Genomic DNA, 23,307 nt, shown 5'->3' with positions numbered 1-23,307 from the left:
CCTCAACAAGAGAAAGAATCTGTGTTAGAGTTGGAGGAAGTGTGGTGTCAATAGAGCGAAGGAATAGGTCGGTCGACAACGGGGCTGAGCTTGGGGCGTCCATGGCAAATGGCGGCGATGCTGCGGTGGCGTCGTGGTTGAGAATGGAATCGAAAAGTAGCACGTAAAAGAAGCATTCGCCACGCCAAGAAGCGAAGTGGTTGAAGAACCGGTTGGAGACCCAGAGTGTGGTAAGGCCGATGGATATGGTGAGCAGGGCATAAGGCAGCGGCAAGCAGTTACGGGGCAGAAAAGTGTGAGAAGGCGTATAACATGTTGGGGGGCTAACTGATGCATATCAACAGAAGAAACTGGCGCCAAATCGGGCAACACTCAACAAGAAAGACTGGACGGGCACCAGTCCAGTCTTTCTTGCTGTGTGTTGTCTGATTTGGCACCATTTTTTTCTGATGAGATGGCATGAACACGACAGCTGCATGGCGAACAGAAGCACAGGAGACAAGCGCAATCACGGAAAAGCACGCAAGAATATCGGTACTGTCAGCGACAAAAGCTTTCGCAGAAACAGAGGTATCGAGAAGTTCAGCCTCTGGCACGGGATTTGGCAGCGTAGAAAGCGCTACTTAAGCCCGAACACAGTCGATGGCCTTGTCTTGGAGCGATAGGAAGTCTCAGCTCAAGATGTTCGCGTGCGAACATGACGGCAGGTTTACGAAATCGATCAAATATCAAAATGTGTTTTTATCACTACTCGAGTAGTAGACGTTGCTAACGGCTGGATGAGGTGCGCGCTCGCAGTTCGTAAGTAGAGGCCAGAAAGGGGGGTCTTCGCTTTCCTCAAAGAACGGCTAAGCGCTGCATCTATGACAGAGACCGCAGCACCGGTGTCGATAAGTGCTGTCACAGATACGTCCACTACAAAAACTTCAATTAAGTTTTCGACAGACGAAGGAGGCCTTGTAAATTTCCATGACTGCATTTTCTCGCCTCAGGAACAGCGGGGCCTAGTTTTCTTCTCGAGTTGCAGAGAGACGCCGTCGCATCGGCTAGATGGAGTGTCGACGTGGAGAAGGCGAACGGCGTCCAGAAAAAGTGGTGCGGTTAGGTGACAGAGAACGGCTTAGGGACGGCTCAGCAGGACGTGAGTACTGACGCTGGGGCGAGTAACCGGAAACTTCGGGAGTCGGTCGGCAGATCTTCATGCGTCGGCGGCAAAGTTGTGCCACATGACCTGACAAGCCACAGAAGTAGCAGATTGGCGATTGTCAGGAGTGCGCGAGGAGTTCCTCAGTTGAGTAGGTGGTGGAATAATAGCAGCGGGCTCTCCCACGTGACCAGTAGACGGAGTCTAAGTAGGTAGTCGAGGACTTGCCACAACGTCTGAATACGTCAGCGGGGCCGTCACAGGTGTCGGCTGAGGGGATTGCAGAAGAGCTTCAGTGACGTGTTCTTGAATAATCTGGTGGAGATTCGGGGCCAGGCGGGGTGATGACTTTTGTTGGCATGAAATGGGCGACATCAATAGAGCAACTTCTTCACGAATGAAGCTCTTGATGTGCAGCAGGATCGATGACTGGCCGCCTGCATCTGTCAGGCCAGCCAGAGACTCGACTGCGTGGTGTGTTCGCGAGTCAGAGCCCTGTGCTTTGCGTAGTTCATCGAAGCTCTTACATAGAGCAACGACTTCTGCGACGGTGCGAAGGTCTTGCGCTAACAACATCTGAAATGCGTCGTTGTCGATGCCCTTGAGAATGTGCCTGATCTCAACGGCTTCTGAGATCTGTGCGTTTACTCGCTTGCACAGGTCGACATCCTCGATGTAACAAGTAAATTTCTCGCCAACCAGCTGAGACTGCGCACTCAAGCGCTATTTGGCGCGGAGCATTCTGACAGCCGGACGGCCTAAGACTTCACAGAAGCTTCTTTTGATAAAGGACCATGTTGCAATGTCCACCTCGTGGTTCCGATACAAAAGATTTGCTACGCCCGTCAAGTAGAAATTTATATTGTTCAGTTTGGTTACCGCGTCCGATTTGTGGTATGCGCTCAACATCTCATAAAAAGTGAGCCAGTCCTCAGCATCGTGGTCATCGGTACCGCTGAAGATGGCGGGGTCTGGCTGACGGAGATCACCTGCACAGACGACGGCAGAGCCCATTTGAATTGCTTGGTGGTTGGCTTCGGCAGGAATCGCGGTAGGGGGCAGGGTGCGGCTGCAGAGTTCCAGGGCGAGAGCATGTCACCCAGCACCTCCAGCAAATGTAAGGTGGGGTTTATTTGGAACAGCTTCGGAACGGGACCAGAGCCAGCAGCAGTACGAGATCAACCAGTCGAGCCAGGAGCGTGCTCCAAGCGATGGCCATACGTCTCCCGCGTATGCTTGTCTTCTTCTTTACACCAAGAAAATTTCACAAAAACGAAAACAAATGGCCTGTTTTGTGCAATTTAATATATGTTTTATTCAATTGTGGAGTTTTTAATGTGTATCATTCGAGTTCTTGCTCTTTCACCACATCCTTATGTGTTCGCGCCTAGAAATGATTAGTCGGAGGAGTATTAATGGCGTAGCTGCTCCACTGGCCTTATGTGAGACTAAGTGACCGCATTTTGCCACGTGTAGCAAGTGTGTAGCAAGAATTATGTGCGTTCTGATAGGATGAAAAAACAGCCAGAAATCAGAAACTAATGTTTTTGCCAAACTCGATGATTACCAAAAATGCAGGACATCGATCAGTCCTCTGTTAGCCCGCAAGAAGATCCACCGCATTTAAAGGGCAATCGGCTACTTAAGTCTGCAATTTCTACACTTTGTAAAAATTTTTAAACTTCGAAAAAATGTAGTTACACCGGATGAGCAGAATGAATGAACAAAATTCTCGAACTCGCAGGAGCTTTACTGAAGAATAAAGCAACCGTGAGGACTGGAGGTTTGTGCATTATCTAAAAAAAAATGAAAAAACTCTCCATGGCTCAGCTGTTAACGTGCTCAGCTGAGGCTCTGAAGTTCTGTGGCTCTATTCTTTTAAAATTTTCTTATGTTTCATTTTTTATTTACAATACGTCTAAAATATTTTATAGCTCTGGACATTTTTCGCCGCTACTTTTCTCTCCAAAAAAGGACCGCCCAGTAACGAGGGCCGCCATGTACGACAGGCCCAGCCTTTTTCATGCAGCTTTTTTCTGCACAATAGAACAGGATATAAACCCTGGTAATAACGTCATGATAAATTTTTCACCAGGCCTTTCTCGGAATTTAATTTTTATTTTTCCGGATTGCCCCTGTTTGCGTATTGCCTGTCCCAGTCGCATGTGAGCGGAATGTCAACATATTAATGTTCATCAGCGCCGCAAGAGAACCATACCTGAGGACAACCTCCATGCATGCTCTTTTTCTGTAAATAAGCCTTTCTCACTGTCCACATACACCGGTCTTCGCATTTATTAGCCAGTGATTTTCATATTTCAAGTGTATAAGCTTTCTTGTCGTCTGCTACGATGCAGGATTTCTTTGGTGTGTACTGAGCTGTCAACGCGTTCTATCACTCGCAAAGTTTCCCCTTGTATTCTTCCTGTGTCTAATTATCATTGCCTTGTCTTTTGCAATCTATAGAAAAAAAAGCGAATTCGCCCTCTCTTTTTGTGGGTACACAAATGATGAATGTTAGATTAGAGTTGCCTAATAGACTAGAGTTTAGAGTTCACTACATTAGACCTTTTTCTGCATAGAGAGACCGAGCCGTCATGAATCGATGATGTTGCTTGGTCTTACAAAGTAATATACACAATTAAAATGACTACACCTTTAGAAACGATGGAAGGCAAGCCTATTTCAAGACATTGAACCTTTATCCTCTCTGCGAAAGTGCCACAGACACTGTTTATTACTGGTCCTCACCCGCAAGTAAAGAAAGTATTGAGGAACGATTGCATGATGTCATGTGTTATCAAGTAGGAGCTAATGCACGACCCTGGAAGACAAGCCAAATTCATTCGGCTAGTTTCGTATTTACACGCATAATACCTGCACCAGATGACCCACCGTAAATTACAATTTTAGATTCATAGGCGTACCACAAATGATATCCCTCTTCCATTTAGGACAAGCGGTGTCAGATATTGTTTTTTGCAGGATGGACAAATGACTTAGAGAAATTATGCTTTTAAAACTAAGAAATAGATTCAGGGGATTTATCGGAGAAGTACAGTGAGGGGGACAAACAAAGATTCCTACTTTCCCAGACTTCTGTAAGACAAGACAGCGCTCGATGTAGTTAGCCAGCTGGCCTGGTTTCTTCCCATAATTCTTGATATTCATCCTTGTATGCTATCGTTGCATATATAACAGTACAATGTGTATTTTCTTGTCGCCATGAGCAAGAAATGCGTGACGTTGCGACAATAATGCATTGAATGTTTCGTTGTCAAAAGTTTTTTTTTTATCTTTCTAACATTTCAACACTTTGGTCTCTGGCTGGAGGCAGTGGACAAGATCGAAAAAAGCTTCTTTTAACTACCACCCTAGCCTATCGCAAATATTTGGCTCGCCGAAATGGCGTTCTCTGTGTTTTATTAAGGCAGCTGTAATTCATAATGTTAAAGCATGCTTCAAACAGCTTCTCCTAAAATGACACTGAGGACCGAGCCATCCTGTTTTTGTTCTGAGTAAAAATTGTTTTTATGGCTCTCTCTGGCTACACTGATGTTATCCGGCAGCAAAACACGCATTCATTGCTTAGAACGTCAGAGTTCAAAAGTTACCGCCAATTCATTCAAAATCACGACATCGGGATCGAGAAGCACTAAAAAATGTACGTTTAGAAGCGAGTATTGGTGCAGCCCCAACTCAGGGATTCGCTCCGGAAAACCTTATTGACATGCTGTATTTTGCTTCCGAAAACAGTCGGTAGTGATATCCCTGTGATTTATCTTGGCACTCTTCTTGCTTGTAAAAGATCAATTTTCGGTTAAAATGGCTTCATTGTTATCAAAACAACCTCTCGTGCCTGTCACATGCCAACTTATTTGTACACAATATCGGTTTAAGAACGCTGCAAATATTTGACACGACATGTGCTTGCAGTCTTTCCCGCAGCGATTCTACAAGAAAAGTTCTTCCAGCATGGGGTGCCCGAGTAAGTGTATCCGCTCAGTGGCTCTCGGCGCACGACACTTCCCATGAAGCTGTATCTTTGCCCAACGCTTATCTATGCACTGTCTCCATTTCGCCAGCTCTCTCAATCTTGGAGCTATCGGTAGCGTCATCGGCCATGAAATGACCCACGGATTTGATGACCGCGGTAAGTATGATCAGTATGCGAAATAAACCGTTAGTCACAAGCGAACTTTGCTGAATCCTAACGATCTTTCCAAATTCAGCGTGAACAAGGAATGGGTTAGAGAGAAAGTTTGCTTAAGAACAATCCCTAGCAGCCCTGATAGGCTGCTCGAATCGATACAGGAGCGCGGCATTTAGTGGAGACCCCTGAGCAATGCAAGGGGGTTGCGTCTTGGTGGATGGTTTTTAAGAGAACCTTCGAGATTACTGTAAGTTCGGAAGCAATTTGTTGACCTGGTGCAAGCTTGCTCCGTGATAGTTATCTGGAAAACATTTATTTTTCTTCTCGTGGTTTCACAGCTGCCCTGCGGAGAATTACGCAGCCTTTACTGTGCTTCAGCGCGTTGCTCATACATATGTTTAGCTTGATTAAAAGGAGCTAATTGGTTCTACTCATTCATTCATTCATTCATTCATTCATTCATTTTATTTGTTCTCGGCTTTCTGCGTACAGAAAGCTAAAAGGTCACGGACTAAAGGTACTGTGTACATGACTAGCTCCCTAAACCCTTTCTTTGCTCGGAAACAGTGCAATTTTTCAGAACTAAAAACATAAACATCGAACCTAGTGAATTCAAAGGCCGCAACTACAAATACAGCACTAAAAGAACAGTACATACAGAATTAATGATGGAGCATTACAACAAATACATAATACTTCAAGGTAAACAGTACTTGAAGTAATCAACAACGCAGACATAATTCACCATGTAAAACAACACAAAAGTTCTCTCTCGAAAAGGAATCATGTATTAATGAATTGAAAAGTGTTATCGGACAGAGGTAATTATTATTAACACATAAATACATCAAACCATATTAAACGCAAAACATTGCTGAAATAAATATTAAACTATGTCTCTCATGAACAGTCTGGTTAAAGAAGTTTTCATTCCAGTGTTTATTTTTCTATTTTTATTTAGGAGAGAAAGTATTATGTAATTGAAACGGTGCTGGCCATAGTTGGTCCTATTTTGTGGCATTCTGAATTTAATTACTCTGAACGGAAACGATTCATTTTTTTCAAGATAAAGTTGTTCAAAAAAGCGCAATTATTCCTTTTCTCTAGTTAGATGTGTGTTCCAAGTTTAGGTGCACATAACTGATGCATATACAACACTGTGTGCCTTTCGAAAAAATCTGTGGTTGTTGTCCTTGGATTTAAACCTTCTATTGCTATAATGGCTTTCTTTTGAAGGGTTGTTAAAGATTTAATGTTATTAGAAGTTGTTGTTCCCCAGGTTAAAAGGCAGTAATTTAAATGAGACTGTATCAAGGAATAATAAAGGGTTAATCTAAATTTCTCGGGACTTTCGTTTCGAAGCTTCCAAATTGCACCAATTACCTTTGCTAACTTTAATTTTAGGTTGTCGACATGCTCATTCCAAGATAAAAATTCATTAAATTATACACCCAAAAATTTTACGCATGACGTTGTTTGTAAGGTTTCGTTGCGATAATACAAGCTGAAGTTGCTATCTACCAAGGCATTTGTTGACTGAAAAACTACTCAGTCAGAAAGTTCTCGTAACCAATAATTCGGCAGGTTCATTTATGTGCATCAAGTCAGATCCTCTAAAAAAAGACAATATTATCATCAGCATATAGTATACCTCAACTGTATTAGGTAGATTGCATATACCAATATTGTAAAGTAAAAATAAAAGTGGCCCCAGTATTGAACCTTGCGGGACCACTATAAATACAGTGCCATGACAACACGAGCAATCTCCTATCATCACATACTGTTTTCGATTTGAAAGGTAATCTTTAATAAAGGTTAATGCAATGCCTCTTATGCCATAACAACTAATCTTCCTTAATAATATATCAGGATTTACAGAGTCAGAGGCCTTTTTAATATCAAGAGAAACTCAAACTGTGTACAACTTCATCTCAGTATTTTCAACTATTCTTTCCTTTATGGCTATTAGTGCTAATTCTGTAGATTTGTTGTCTTGAAAGCCGTACTCAAACGGAGTGATAATCTTCAGGCTTTCTAGAAATGTGGAAACCCTGCTGTAGATCAAATGTTCGACAACTTTCCAAAAAAATGCTTAACATAGATATTGTCCTATAGTTGTTTAGGTCTTCCTTTCCTCCTCCTTTATGTATTACCGTCACTCGTGCAACTTTCAGTTCTTCATGGAAACCGCCGTCACTCAGAAAACAATCACAAATATGCGACAACGGTGCTGCAAGAACATCAGCTACTACTGTTATTGTTAAGGCTTTATTACCATCAGGGCCAGATGCACCTGAGCTTTTTAATGATTCAATATTCTCCTTAATTTCAGCCTCATCAGCAGGTGCTAAAAATATTGAATGTTCGTCGTGTCTGTTTATGTATTTTGTTTGGTCAGGTAACAACCCAGCCATTGTTTGCCTATTACCACCTGCGACACAATGTTTATTAAACTTTTCACAGAGCTCCAGCTTTGACGTTATTTCGCCACCTAAGTTTATGTAAGAGGGAGCAGTATTCATGCTTCGAGCATTTGAGAGTTCAATAAAAAATTTCCAGAACTTAGGTGGCTGGTCAATATTTTCAAATTCACTGTTCTGATAGGCATGTTTAGTTTTCTTGATCTGAGCATCAACTTTATTGCGGAATTTTTTTAATTCCTTATAATTTTTGAAGAACCGTTATGCCGGAAATCGTATTTCTCAGCGTCTCGCGACGACTCTTTCGCGTAAGCTCTTCGCGCTCTCACATTCACCACAACTGCAGGAAATTGGTTAAGCACAGCTGCAATGAATAAACAGGCCACCACTCACAGCGATGGGTCCGCGATCAGAGCTAGCAATTCGCTTCGTTGAAACCATGACGTGGCACCATGAGCTCGACCATGCGATCCCCGCATGTTTTGTGCACAAAAGTGGTTGCTTTCAGTCTATCTGAGTCACGCCTGCAATGCAGCATCATGTTTTCAGCGAAACGAAATCCCCGCTCCAGTCGGGGAGCCGTCGCAGTGGTCGGTGTCCTTTTCTTTGATTGCAGCTTGTGTAGCCCAGTCTTTTAATCGGGGTACGTGTAATAGTGCAAACTTCTAGCGCAGAAGCAAAAAGCAGAACGACATGTTTTTATTGCCGCGAGATTTATTTTCAACTTAAAAAGAAGAAATGACTCCAAAGTTTGTTTGAAGGGGCGAACTGAAATAGGCATTTCATGAATGAAGTAAAAGGAACGCTGACCAAAAGGTTGTTGTTTAAAACGAAGACGTTTCGGCTTCCATACGGAAGCCTTGATCACTGGGCCGAAAGCCCAAAGCACAAAGCTTAAGTACGTCGCAGCAATCGCCCCAAGCATCTTGCGTACGTAGGCGGGAGATTGCCTGCGTTGTGGTTAAGGGTTTTGCCTGTAGTTTGGATTATCAGGGATTCCAGATATCGACGTGACAGCCAATTCTTTTCTCTTGCAATGACTGATGCTTCTTCCCAAGCTATATTGTGCGTCGCGGCTTCCACGTGTTCCGCAAGTGCATTAGATGCAATCTTTTTGTTCCTGACGTCGTTCTTGTGGTCCCTCAATCGCCTTTCAAAATTCCCGCTCTCGCCGATATAGCAGTAGTCGCAGTCTGCGCAGGGAATCTTATAGATGACGCCAGGAAACTTCTCTTTCTTTATCGTGTCTTTGGCGGCCACCAGCTCATGCCTCAGCTTGCACGCAGGAACGTGAGTGACGTGCACACCGTAAGTGCCCAGAACGCGAGCCAAAGACTCGCTCACGCCCGGCACATATGGGATAGCGGCTCGGGCTCGGCAAGGAGGACCAACTGGTTCTGATGGGCGTGAAGACCGTTGAAAAACAGAATCCACGACGTGCTTGGGGTAGCCGCATTCACTCAATTCTCGGCGCACTTGGCGTAGGTCAGCAGCCGGATCTTCTGAAGCGGGACCCTACGCTCAAGGTAGAAAGAAACTTGCAGATTCTTTTGACTGACGTCTTCCGATTTGTTCCACCGGACCACAAGTCACTTTATTTCAAGCTCCTCTGCCACAATGGGTCAGCTCCCGCCTTGTATGGTCTCCCGAAGATCCATAAGCCAAACGTCCCGATCGACCAATAGTTGACTTTACGCGGTCGCCCTTATAGCGCTTGTCGGGCTACTTACACAAGGTTTTTGCGCCACTCGTTGGAAAGGGCTCGACTTTCATACGTGACTCTTTCGATTTTATTGAAAAAGTACGTGATGTCACGGTGGAGGACGACGAGGTTATGGTGTCCTTTGATGTGAAATCGCTGTTCACCAGCGTACCCATGGATCTGGCTGTGGAGGTGTGCCGCTCAGCGCTGCAGAATGACGACGGATTGTGTGAAAGAACCCCTATCGAGGCATCGGATCTTCTGAAGCTGTTGCAGTTCTGCCTTGAGAACACTTAATTTGTTTTCCGGGGTACAGTCTATAGACAAGTTCATGGCACCGCTATGGGCGCATCTATATCGGTGACAACCGCAAACCTTACCATGGAAGCAATGGAAGCTCGCGCACTGGCTACCTTCGAACCGCGCCCAAAGGTTTTTGTGCGTTACGTCGATGATTGTTTCTGTATTATCAAAAAGAATGCGTTAGGTCCTTTCACAGATCACATCAATAGCATGGAAGATTCCATTCAATTCACTGTAGAGGAGGAGGCTGCACGCCGTCTTCCTTTTCTGGACGTTTTGGTGGAACGCCGTGGAAACCGCCTTTCTTTCAAAGTTTATAGAGAAGAAACCCACACAGGCCGGTATCTTCATTTTAATTCTGTCCACCCGGTTTTCCACAAACGCTCCGTCGTGGCTGCCCTCGTCCGACGTGCCAAAAACATCTGCCCAAGGCCAGAAGATCGGGCTGCTGACCTACGCAAAGTGCGCCGAGAATTGAGTGAATGCGGCTACCCCAAGCACTTCGTGGATTCTGTTCTTCAACGGTCTTCACGCCCATCAGAACCAGTTGGTCCTCCTTGCCGAGCCCGAGCCGCTATGCCATATGTGCCGGGCGTGAGCGAGTCTTTGGCTCGCGTTCTGCGCACTTACGGTGTGCACGTCGCTCACGTTCCTGCGTGCAAGCTGAGGCATGAGCTGGTGGCCGCCAAATACAAGATAAAGAAAGTTTCCAGGCGTCATCTATAAGGTTCTCTGCGCAGACTGCGACTACTGCTATATCGGCGAGAGCGGGAATTTCGAAAGGCGATTGAGGGACCACAAGAACGACGTCAGGAACAAAAAGATTGCATCTAATGCACTTGCGGAACACGTGGAAGCCGCGAAGCACAATATAGCTTGGGAAGAAGCATCAGTCATCGCAAGAGAAAAAAATTGGCTGTCACGTCGATATCTGGAATCCCTGATAATCCAAACTACAGACAAAACCCTTAACCACAACGCAGGCAATCTCCCGCCTACGTACGCAAGATGCTTGGGGCGATTACTGCGACGTACTTAAGCTTTGTGCTTTGGGCTTTCGGCCCAGTGATCAAGGCTTCCGTATGGAAGCCGAAACGTCTTCGTTTTAAACAACAACCTTTTGGTCGGCGTTCCTTTTACTTCATTCATGAATCTTCTTCCCGACCAGACGAGTTTTCGTCAGACTTTAGATTTCAAATAGGCATTTAGCGAGACTCTCTACAACATTTACTCCCACATTTGCATTGACATAAACAGTTTCTTATTTCATATTTGATTCGAGCGCTATGCGATATCTTAAAAATAGGACGATATGCTGTAAAAGTGCCTATGAGGAAAGCAGCTGTAACATGAAGCACTTCCCGGTGGATAAGCTATGCGCGCCGTGATAGACGAGATGAAGGGAAGCGTGGCGCCTTAGTGGCACCTCTCGAGACAGCTTCAAGACAGTCGAAATTGGTTTTACTGTTTGGAGTTCATTCATGCGCACTAGGAGAAAGAGTGCAAAACGTTTATTCCTTCGAGCTCTCAGCACACGGTGCTATTTGCTATTTGTGCTGGCTGGGTAAAGATTGTGTTGCTTTCAAGGTCTCTTCTATCAACTATATCAAACTTCCACTGGCGTTGCATGGCACACGGGAGTATTTGAAATTTTGCTGTTCCTAAACGCAACCCCCGATGCCGCGTAAAAGCGACTGACTGCAGTCCCTCATTTTAAAAACTTTAATAGCGTGCGTTGTTGCTTTGTAAACCATGACACTATATCACTGAAATTATTTTCATGCTAAAGCTTGCGTAAAATAAGTTTTAACATTCTTATAAGTGTCGTCTTACTTCTGTGTGAAAGTGGCTTTCCAGACACAACTGACGCGTTTCTTAATGCTTTGGGACGTTAAACCCCCAAATCTAAACCAGATACTACTCGCAGGGCTATTACTATATCTTTTTGTAGCACTCGCAGTGCGCCTGTTTTCGATTTATGTGCAAAATGAAACTTCGTGAGTAAATTCGGTAATGGTAGACTATTGCGCTCGATGACTCATTTGCATGATTCTATCAACAATGACTTTGTTATTGCATTCCCAGTCCTTGTGTCTACCTGTTCAGCTAAAGTGAGCGATAACATATTACCACTCTCGCTCATCTGTTCAGGAATGTTGTTATGTATTGTGGTTTTGTTTAATCATAGGAAACGCATTTTCTGCACTCACGCGTGCTTGAATATGACGGTTAATCTATTTCAGGAAGCCAGTACGACGCAGACGGACGGTTACGCCAATGGTGGAGCAAACGAACTCGCGAGCACTTCATAAAGAAAGCTAACTGCTTCGTTGAGCAGTACGGCAGCATCTTTGATCCGGAGGCGAACATGACGGTTTGTAACATTGTTTTCAAAATACATGCTTAAGAACTCTTCTTCCTAATAATTGTGGAACGAATCTCTCCTTTACTTAAGGAATTATGTCGAAGGAGACCCTAAGGTGAAAATTCCCAAAACTTTCTTTACTGCCTTCAACCTGAAGGTAAATGCTGTGACGGCAAAAATTCACCTCACACTTAAAGGAGAAACTACACAGCATCCAGATAAGAAGAAAAAACTGTAGCTTACCGAAATTTCGACAAGCGGTTGCCTTCGACTTGATAAGCCTCCCCCTCCCCCCCCACTCCCTTTCGAAATGTTGGCCAGAGGACCGAATTTTCGCTTCGTTACATTGCTGATACACTAGGCATTGTTTGTACAAAGAATATGAAATTATTACAGCTACAGAATTATGCACTGATAGATAAAAAGCACAGCTTCAAGTTTTATCATATTATAAAAGTAAACATTTCAGCTCTAGATTTAGGAACTCAGACACCCAGAAGGATTGCACAAATTACTAACTGTATACAAAATGTTTTTGTCATTAGGCAAGTAGAGGTCTTATCTGCAAATACTCCGGTTGCAAGACAGCCAGACTTTATGAAAACCTACGACTTCGAGTCAACGTTTTGCTTCCTGCCGAAATTTTTTTTTCATATTTAGTATCGTCCATTTCAATGGCCACATAACCACACTTCAAAGATTAGCACTTTGTTGTTCGTTTGTAGTCGCGGCAGTAACTTCGAGCCTACGGACATCCATGCCGAGATAGGCATTTCTAGCCTTTGTACTGACCTGAGGCTATACTGGAGGTGTGCAGTATACCTAACCTCCTTTCCATTGTTTTAATTTTGTTTAATGGCAACACATTTTTCTTCCTGGCTGCTTCATAAAGATGGTATTGTTAGGGGCTTCTGCTTGTGGTGTCTTGCTCCACCGCACGCACGCATTTCTGGTAAATGATAAGGTCGGCCAATGTAGTGGAAAGGGCGCGCCGGTTTCTTTGGTATGCGTGCGCTCCACACTCTGCCTTTCTTCGGGAGGCGGAGGAGGAGGAGAAATCTTTATGGTACACCGCGGTTTTGGGGTATCTTCAGACATGTTATCTCCTTGGTTGTATCCCCAGGAGTCTTCTCTGTCGAGGTCGTCTAATTTTAATCAATGGTTGGCTGCCCCCAGTCAGGGGCTCCGCTGGCCACTGCCGCCCCTAGAGGTCGCTGTACCAGACCTCGTTGGTCCTCACCGCGATCGCTGGAAAGCAGAGTCTTCTAATTCCCCACACTCGGCTTTTGTATTTTGGGGACCACGTCTGTGTTTTCACAGGCCCATGTGATGCGATATAGCGTTTTTTCGTCGCACCAGGGACATTTGTCCATGATATCGCAGGCTGCATTTTGTCTAGTATGTGTAGGTTCGGTTAAGACCCTGTCTGTAATTTTCTCCAAGTGACAGCTTCCTCTCTGTTGAGAGATTTGTGCGGCGGGGGATATCGGATTCTTCTGCGTCTGTAGTTTTATAGTATGGCCGAGTATTCCTTTTGTGCTGGCACGAGTTCCGCGGTCTCGTAGGATGCTCGGAAAGTATTGCATCCTAGAGCTATCCTGTTCCATTTAAGGTTTCCTGCCACTCCTGTGTGTCCCGGTACCCACACATTTTTTGTGTGTGGTCTAGGCATTTTCTTCTTCCTGTTTTAAATTCTGTCCCTCACAACGAGGAGTATACGGAGCGCGTGACGACCTATCCTGCCATTCATGTAATTTCGGCAGGCTGCTTGAGATTTCACTTAGTAAAACACGTTGCGGGGCTAGTTGGTTATGCATATTCTTTCGTTGGAGTTGGAGTCAGTTGGAGTTGGAGCCATAGTTGGAGTCAGCGCCCGTCCTGTCATGTCTTCTGTGTATTCGTCCTAAAAAGTTAGCGTTGCTTAAATTTTAACGAAAGAATAGGCTGCTTGAGAGTCCGTGAGTATTGTTTGCGACGGCCCGGTTCTACAGCCCTCCGCCACCGCTATAGCAACGGCTACTTCCTCGGCCTCTGCTACCCTGCAGTCTCGCAGGGACGCATTGGTTATTTCGCGCAGAGATGAATCGACCACCGTGGCCACTGGAATTTTGGTGTCTTCCCTTCTTGAGGACGCGTCTGCATACACGGTCGTTCATTCTATGCACTTTCTGGAGGGAAGTGGGTGTATATTACGTTACTTTTGATATTACTAGATGCATTTTTCAAATGACTCTAGATAATACTTCGTAGAAGGGCTACTTTCAAGCAGCGGCGCCTATCGTGAGAAGCGGGATGGCCGCTGTTTTTGTCCCGAGGAATGTCATTCTGCCCATTCCGATCCGTGCTGCTCATGATTGGCGTATATACCGTAAGTGCGGTGAGCGATTTACACCACTTCTAATCGTGAAAAACCGCAACAGAAGGAAAGTTTTGGTTACGGTACCCAATTTTTATGTTTATAAGTACATTCAGATATTTGTCCCGAAGAAAGCTCAGTACTTTCTTTTAAATGCATTCTTAAGCCACCTTCAACCTGTCGAACAAAAAAATTCACTTTAGTTTTTCACCTATCGTTCCACAAACTTTAGAGCTTTTTAATAGTTGCCTCACATATGCCTTCCAATTTTTATCTGTTTGTTGTTGTGGTTGTCCTCAAGAGGATGACCTTTGCTTTAAAGCTCGTCGCAGTCACAGCCGTGTTAATTGTTCTGATTTATTTCTTCGATTTATCCAGGTTTTTTTCTTATTTTGATGCAGACTTGGTGATTTTTGGAAGCTTTGCCTTCCGGGAAAGTCATTTCATGAGTTGCTGTTTTGTAATTTTCCTCCCAGCATATTTCACCGTAGGTGCGGGTGCGCGTCAGGGGCTTTGTGCCAAAAAAAAAAGGGGGCAGATCATTTACTTCAAAAATGAAATTCACAGCCTAGCGAGTGTGTGGGTTGTTGTCGTTTCTCTTCCTTCGTCTGCAAGCGGCGTGGATACTATGGTTTTCTGTTAACGAAAAAGACAGGAAAAGAGAAAAGAAGAATAGAAAGGCGTGCGCCTGTGTTCATCCTCAACTTTGTACTGCCCTCTCCTTTGCGTTAAATAAGGTAAATGTGATGTCAGAATAAGAACTGTCCTATTCTTCTCTTTTCTTTTAAATTTTTTAAAAGCACAATCCGTGTTGTTTGATGCCCGTGTGTACTGTCCAGCGTCTGGCGCTTCCCTTACTTGTCAAATCTGGTTTATGAATTATTTTATTCATTTCAATTATTGTTCTAAGACTTTGTCTGCTTTTCGCTGTGAGTATATTAAGAGCGTAGCTCTGAATACTGGGGTAATCGATAATTTCGTGCTTCAAGGAACGGCGATGGTAATGCACTCTCCAAAGCAAGAAACATGTTGTGAGAGTGGGCGCGGAAGCTAAGAGTGGAACCGTTTAGTACGACGCATGCTGAGGACGTTGCTATGTTTCAAAACATTCCATGGTCTCTTTAAGGTAAGAAAGCTACAGTATTTGGTTGACACCACGGCATGACGCTCTGTGTTTTGCAGATAGAGTGCTCTTGTAAGCCAATCTGCACGGCTTGGTCGCCTCTTTCTACTCACTTTGAACGTGGCCAACGAACCACAGCAGTTGGCAGGTTGTTCTAGAAAGCACTTGCGTTAAAAGATGATGAACAACTTCTGCGCGCGCTGCTTGCAAAAGCTTCATTTCACGCCCACTGTGAACACTGTGTCTATACACAGTGTTTACATATTTCACGAAAATGTGGCCTTATTTGACCCGTTGCGTTGAATTCCAGGAGATCATGCCGGTCTATGAGTATAGAATCTTTACCCTGGTTTGTATTATATACTTCTTGTTTCTTTCTTCGATGTAAAACAGCTCAACGGCAAGAACACACTGGGCGAAAACATCGCCGACAATGGTGGCCTGCGCTTGGCTTTTAAGGTAGGTGCGCTGCGCCCCAAATGTGCGACCATTTCTAGCTTACCTTAAAAAAAAATAAGTATTTCTCTTTAGCATTTCTTTAATGCACAAAGCTGACGAGGCCGAGAACGCGGCGTTCGTTTCAGCGCTAAGAAGGAAAGTGCACAACAGAAACATGGACGGGACAGTTAACGGAGCAGCACACGGGAATTCTTTTTAATTGGTGGTGTTCATGAATGGGAGAATAACAATGTTATTAGAAGGTAAAAGAACGGAAAGCAGAAGAAAAAGCAGCCTCAGTCTCATATATATATATATATATATATATATATATATATATATATATATATATATATATATATATATATATATATATATATATATATATATATATATATATATATATATATATATAAAATTCAAAGTTGAAAACACTTTATTTAGCCACAGATTTATTTTTTATTTTCAGTCGACGTTTCGGACAGAGCCGGTCTTTTCTCCAGACTCAATATATCTTGGTAATATTATCCCACTGATAAGCACAACACATTAAAAAAAATAATAACGTTCCCCTATGCACCGTGGTTTTGGTGACTGTTGGCTCCCTTCACAAGTTTGTCCAACGGGCCCCTCATTTACTTTACCTTGTCTGCTAACAGCTTAACGAGGGTCTCGGTTCAGGCAGTCTTGATGCCACAGGTTGCTTAAGCGGGCTCTCGCACAGTTTCCGCCCTCGCCGTTAGATGACGTTCCACGTCACGCTCGCGGTATTACAGGACGTGCTACGTCCGCCGCTATGGTGGAGGGTGGCGCTGGTGAACACTCTTCAAGGTTGGCGTACACCAAATAAACATAAATACCCACGAGAGCAGCAGATTGGACAGCCGTCGCCGTAGCTCAGTTGGTAAGAGCACCGGACGCGATATTCGGAGGTCGTGGGTTCGGATCCCACCGGCGGCATGAATGTTTTTTCTGCTGCTTTGTAAGTAATTTTCTTTAAGCGATTTATTAATATAAGTAATATTATCCCACTGATAAGCACAACACATTAAAAAAAATAATAACGTTCCCCTATGCACCTTGGCTTCGGTCACTGGTGGCTCCCTTCATAAGTTTGTCCAACGGACCCCTCATTTACTTTACCTTGTCTGCTAATAGCTTAACGAGGGTCTCGGTTCTGGCAGTCTTGATGCCACAGGTTGCTTAAGAGGGCTCTCGCACAGTTTCCGTCCTCGCCGTTAGATGACGTTCCACGTCACGCTCGCGGTATTACAGGACGTGCTACGTCCGCCGCTATGGTGGAGGGTGGCGCTGGTGAACACTCTTCAAGGTTGGCGTACACCAAATAAACATAAATACCCACGAGAGCAGCAGATTGGACAGCCGTCGCCGTAGCTCAGTTGGTAAGAGCACCGGACGCGATATTCGGAGGTCGTGGGTTCGGATCCCAACGGCGGCATGAATGTTTTTTTCTGCTGCTTTGTAAGTAATTTTCTTTAAGCGATTTATTCATATAAGTAATATTATCCCACTGATAAGCACAACACATTAAAAAAAATAATAACGTTCCCCTATGCACCTTGGTTTCGGTGACTGGTGGCTCCCTTCATAAGTTTGTCCAACGGGGCCCCTCATTTACTTTACCTTGTCTGCTAATAGCTTAACGAGGGTCTCGGTTCTGGCAGTCTTCATGCCACAGGTTGCTTAAGAGGGCTCTCGCACAGTTTCCGTCCTCGCCGTTAGATGACGTTACACGTCACGCTCGCGGTATTACAGGACGTGCTACGTCCGCCGCTATGGTGGAGGGTGGCGCTGGTGAACACTCATCAAGGTTGGCGTACACCAAATAAACATAAATACCCACGAGAGCAGCAGATTGGACAGCCGTCGCAGTAGCTCAGTTGGTAAGAGCACCGGAGGCGATATTCGGAGGTCGTGGGTTCGGATCCCACCGCCGGCATGGTTGTTTTTTTCTGCTGCTTTCATAAGTAATTTTCTTTAAGCGATTTATTAATCTAAGTAATATTATCCCATTGATAAGCACAACACATTAAAAAATAATAACGTTCCCCTATGCACCTTGGTTTCGGTGACTGGTGGCTCCCTTCATAAGTTTGTCCAACGGACCCCTCATTTACTTTACCTTGTCTGCTAATAGCTTAACGAGGGTCTCGGTTCTGGCTGTCTTGATGCCATAGGTAGCATAAGAGGGCTCTCGCCCAGTTTCCGCCTTCGCCGTTAGATGACGTTCCACGTCACGCTCGCGGTATTACAGGACGTGCTACGTCCGCCGCTATGGTGGAGGGTGGCGCTGGTGAACACTCTCAAGGTTCGCGTACACACAAAACATAAATACCCACGAAAGCAGCAGATTGTACAGCCGTCGCCGTAGCTCAGTTGGTAAGAGCACCGGACGCGATATTCGGACGTCGTGGGTTCGGATCCCACCGGCGGCATGGTTGTTTTTCTGCTGCTTTATAAGTAATTTGCTTTAAGCGATTTATTAATCTAAGTAATATTATCCCACTGATAAGCACAACACATTAAAAAAAATAACGTTCCCCTATGCACCTTGGTTTCGGTGACTGTTGGCTCCCTTCATAAGTTTGTCCAACGGGCCTCTTATTTACTTTACCTTGTCTGTTAATAGCTTAACGAGGCCCTCGATTCTGTCAGTCGTGATGTCGTCAGTAGCATAAGTGAGCTCTCGCAGAGCTTCCGCCTTCACCGTTCGATCATGTTTCTACGTGACACGTGGTACAGTTGGTGTGGTCTTCTCAGCACCAAATAAGTTGTCGAAAATGTGTAGCATGGTTAAGAACAAAGCAACGATAAAGGTTCGGGAAAGAAACGGCTGTCGGCTGACGCATGTGTATGCTTATGTGCCTTGTAAAGTGGGTGTGATATGCAGAATTCTGTTATCTTGTGTCAAAGTGTATGTGGGTCAAAGTGGGAGATGTATCACTGTTCGGTTACGGAAGCAGGGGAGATCACTAGAGATTGGTAGGGGGAGAAATCTGGTTACGTAATATAAGGGGTGTAAAAGCTGCCATCCTTTTCTTTCACAAACACTTATTTTGGGTGCCCATCCTGCGAAGATCAGGCGAGCAATCTTCGAGGGCAGACATGTCATGCGATTAGGGGAAAATGTGTCAGTGACCCTTCCATTGCATTAACAGATAATGAGGTCACATTTCTTGAATAGGGCATGTTTACGGGGTTGTCATGACATGCTATTTTGGTTTTTGATCTTTGTGTAATTTTGGTGCTGCTTGGCTTGGATATATGCTGTGTTTTCTGCAATAAACGTTAGTTGCGAGTCAGCGCTCGTCCTGTTTTCTCTTCGTCCACGTCGTTAGCGCTGTTTATTCATCAAGTGGTACTCGCACTAATACAGGAGGTTCTACGTGCGCCGCTATTGATGAAGATGGTGTTGGTGAACACTCTCAATATTCGCTTACGCTACACAAAACTACCCCGGGAACAGAAAATCGGACTGCCATCGCTGTAGCTCAGTTGGTAGACCACCGGACGCGAAATTTCGAGGTCATGGGTTCGGATCCCATCGGCGGCATGTGGGTGTTCTTTCTTCTGCTTTTATTAATCCGCTATGGTTAAATTCTTGACACAAAAACACCTTCTATTCTGCATATTTGCGGTGACTGTTGGCTTCCGTCATGTATGCGAAAACAATGAGGCCGATTCATTAGGTGTTGAGTCGCTGAGTCGTTTATCAAATTATTTTATCTGATGGCGGCTTTCCAGATGAAAAAGATTTCGTTTTCATGATTTCTTGTTCAATGTGAGTTATTGACCAAGAAATAATGTCCTACCAGATTGGAGCGATTAAATTCAAGATTGAATGACATCTGTTCCCGATTTGATTACTGAACTCGAAATCGTGGAAAATTTTGATACAGGGGAGGACAAAAACGAATTCCCAACAAAATCTTCACGTAACTCCTCCTAGGTGCACTGAGGACAACTGCGTGGGTCTAATGCACGTTTTCAGCAGCGCATAGGACGGAAAATTGTCGACGCACAAGCTCCTGGTTTTTGGGGCCTTAGTCTTATTCGTTATCTGTTTGTTAGCCATGTTGGCACTACTAGAAAACTTGTCTTCGAGACTTTAGCTCATTTTCTTCTATTTATTAAATTTTGCTCCCCCGTCAACAAATATACCTTTTGCAAGAGGTTATGGAGTGTATACTGGTGGTGCACCAGGCGGATGGATTGGGAATAGGCCTTGGAAGTGTTTCCTTAGGCCAGTGTGTCTTCTCTTTATCAAAATTACTTTTTGTCATGACAGTTTTCGAGCGCGCAGTGGAATATTATGAGTACCGCTTGGCCGCTGCATTCAAGCCGAAAGGGCCGTCTATGTTCACGCAATCCTTTCTTCGTCCAAACTGAAGGAACAGCGCACAAAGGACGGGAGTGAGAAAGAGACAAACATAGCTCTGTGTTTGTCGCTTTCTTAGTCTCGTCCTTCGTGCGCAGGGCCTCCAGTTTGAACAATGTACGGACTAGCCCGCACAAATACCTTATTGCAATACCTTTTTTCGTCATTCTCTTTATTTGCCCTCATAAATAAAAATATCTGTTTCAATTGAAATAAGGCCTACATTTCATATGGACTAGTTCGTATCTGCCCGTTGACCAGCCGCGAATGGTAATGCACTATATGTGATTCATATCTTGACTTCGCAGCAATTTGTAAGACATAATTGCACTTCCAATTTCAGACGTATGAACACTTGCTGGAGACATCGACAACGAAAGATCTTCGGCTTCCTGGCTTGGAAGAGTACTCGGGGAAGCATTTATTCTTCATTGCGTATGGAATGGTAAGCTTCCGACGCTTCTGTTGTTTAGCGAGCACTGACTGTTCACTGGCCGTGCACTGGCTTTTGAGTGGCAAGCCTAATGTTTTCTATTTATTCAGAGGGGGCTGCTTTTATGGATTTGACAGAATGATACTGTCAAGTTCATTGTAGAGGGATGTTGGTCATGTTGTTTTTGCTAATCACTAAGTGAACAAGGGAAGGGGAAGCCTCAGGGTGCTTGTCAACGTTCAGACCGCAAGACTTGTCCTAGCGGTAGCCCAGACGAAGACAAGTCGTCTTGACGAATCGTTAGCAGTCGTCCTGAGGCTTTCCTCTTCCCTTCTTCACTTTGTGATAATACTGTGAAGCGCGAACAGCTGTTTCGCACTTTCCAAGCGCAGATACTGATCTTAGAGTAATTGTTTAACTATTGTTTTCTGTTTCAAAAGAAAGGAATGAAAATACGGAGCACTTGTACACAAAAAGAATCTTCAGAACTTTCGAAATACAGCAATCGATTAAAAGTGAAAAAACTGCAGGAGGTGAAAGATTGCGACCAATTACAAGAACGTTTTCCCAGCCTCAGTGCCCCTTTAATAGCCGAACACAGGCTGGAGCTCTGTAGCGTTTACCGGCTTACGCTATCTTCGAATTACATCTGACAGCGCAACGAACACGTTTAGTACCGTCCAAATAAATAAGCGCACTGCACCGAATAAATCAGGTTGGTGCGGCATTAAAGCCATTATTAAATGTTGGAGGTGGAAAGATGTTAACTAATGCGAGAATTTCTTTTAAAGACTATTTAACGCTAACCTAATTATCTGTGGCTATTTGATATGTAAGAACCTGAAATTGAGAGAACAAAAAGAAAAGGTTGGCTTGAATTTCACTAGAGAATGAAAAGAAGTACTGGCGAAAAGTGTCAGTTTATTCGATGATGAGTGTCGAGGACCAGGCTACGAATTTAGGCTGCTAGTCTGCGGCCAGCAGCTTAAACTCTTCGCACGGGTATCGAATTTCTTCGTAACCCCAAGTTGGCGACCACCCTCTGCGCCACAGTCTCAAAGTTAATTTGGCAATAAATATAGGCCTGTTGACGGCTTAAAAGCACTGATAATGTGCTCGTGAGAACTTTTTGCTCCTATGATAGATCTAATTTTAGCGCGTTATCTTTCCAGTCAGGTGCATGAGGCAAGAGATGTCACTATACTACGCAAACAAAACGCTCATTGCCGTGTACAGACAACTAACTATACGAGCAACAGTACAAGCCAAAAATATTTTTTTAACGTAACTCAAAATATTACGCGTTAACGACCCCTTATTATGTTCAGATATGGTGCGCCCAGTCCCGCAAAGAGGCTCTTCAACAGCTAATTGAATACGACCCGCACAGTCCAAAGAAGTACAGGTAAGAAAAGTTTACTCAAGGTAAAGCCTTTGGTGGTTAAGCGCTTCAGTGCGATTTCGAGCGCATATGATACTGAGGCAGTCACATGCGCTTGAAAGCGTCCTAACAAAAACAGCTGGTTCCAATACTGTCTTCCGAGGCAAGACAGGATGTTTGATGCAAAAGTTTCTCCACTCCTCGAATTTCAATCTGCTAACAATTTGCACCACCACTATGTTAAAAGAACTGGGATAAAAACAAACAAAACTTTGCGTTTCTTTAGTAGGTGCGCGACCGTTAGGTAGATCATTGTGAGCTACGCTTGAGGTAAGTCATTTTAGTGATGGCAGTGCAATAATGCATGCAGGATGCATTTGAAAGGATTGTCTAATACGATGAATAAAATATTACTCAGTGCAAACCTGGCACTAGGCTGCCAGGGGATAGAAATGCGGAGCTTCTGCACGAGCACTTCAAACCAGACATCCCTTTAATATAATCTGCCCCAATTAAAGCGGAAATATTAAAAGCTGATTGCGTGAAAATTTTTCCGCAGAGTAAATGTGCCTTTGAAGAACTTCGAAGCCTTCTCAAAAGTGTTCAAGTGCAAAAAGACGTCGGCGATGCATCATGGAAGCAAGAAGTGTGTCTTATGGTAGAAAAATGTCTGTGCATAATTTCAGGCAATTCATCTTGACTCCTATGAAACCATGATGGAGGGTTCATCTGGGGAGACTGTAATAAACGGCAATGAGCGAAAATGGCTGTGTTTGATATGATTTTCTTGCGGGCGCTGCTCTGGATCTGCAGCCTTAAATTTCGCATGGTGGTATGGTTTGAAATAATTTGGAGCGCAAAGCATGTGTTTGCGGTTTTGGAAACTGCGTGCGAATATTCTGGGTGATCTGGTCTGTACAAATATAGAGAAGACGTTTCATTGTAGAGCTGAAGACACCTTGACGCCATCGCGGGCTCCTGTCTCTACGTGAAGAAAGCAAACTGTTTATCTCCAAAGCGTATTTTAAATGCTTAACTCGTGCAGAGCCTGCAAAAACTCTCCCAATTATAAGTAATAGCCGCAAGG

The 23,307-nt window shown here is 44.3% G+C and overlaps 1 protein-coding gene across 4 annotated transcripts in view; it reads left to right on the top strand.

Annotated features, from left to right (window-relative positions):
* Window positions 1-22,973, top strand: part of LOC144134734 (neprilysin-1-like) — a 147,814-nt gene extending 124,841 nt beyond the window's left edge. For 3 of the 4 annotated variants that reach the window (XM_077667576.1, XM_077667578.1, XM_077667575.1), the window contains 7 exons: window positions 5,081-5,132; window positions 5,230-5,297; window positions 11,969-12,099; window positions 15,963-16,028; window positions 20,750-20,851; window positions 22,168-22,244; window positions 22,780-22,973. In XM_077667576.1, the coding sequence (XP_077523702.1) occupies window positions 5,081-5,132; window positions 5,230-5,297; window positions 11,969-12,099; window positions 15,963-16,028; window positions 20,750-20,851; window positions 22,168-22,244; window positions 22,780-22,882 (599 nt within the window). In that variant the 3' untranslated portion in view covers window positions 22,883-22,973. The remainder of the gene's footprint in view (window positions 1-5,080; window positions 5,133-5,229; window positions 5,298-11,968; window positions 12,100-15,962; window positions 16,029-20,749; window positions 20,852-22,167; window positions 22,245-22,779) is intronic. The other variant, XM_077667577.1, reaches the window with a different exon arrangement.
* The last annotated feature ends 334 nt before the right edge of the window (window positions 22,974-23,307 follow it).

The sequence above is a fragment of the Amblyomma americanum genome, chromosome 5 (genome assembly GCF_052857255.1).
Source record: "Amblyomma americanum isolate KBUSLIRL-KWMA chromosome 5, ASM5285725v1, whole genome shotgun sequence".
NCBI lineage: Eukaryota > Metazoa > Arthropoda > Arachnida > Ixodida > Ixodidae > Amblyomma > Amblyomma americanum.
Note: the sequence above shows the minus strand (reverse complement) of the source record. Positions and strands in the feature narration are given on the sequence as shown.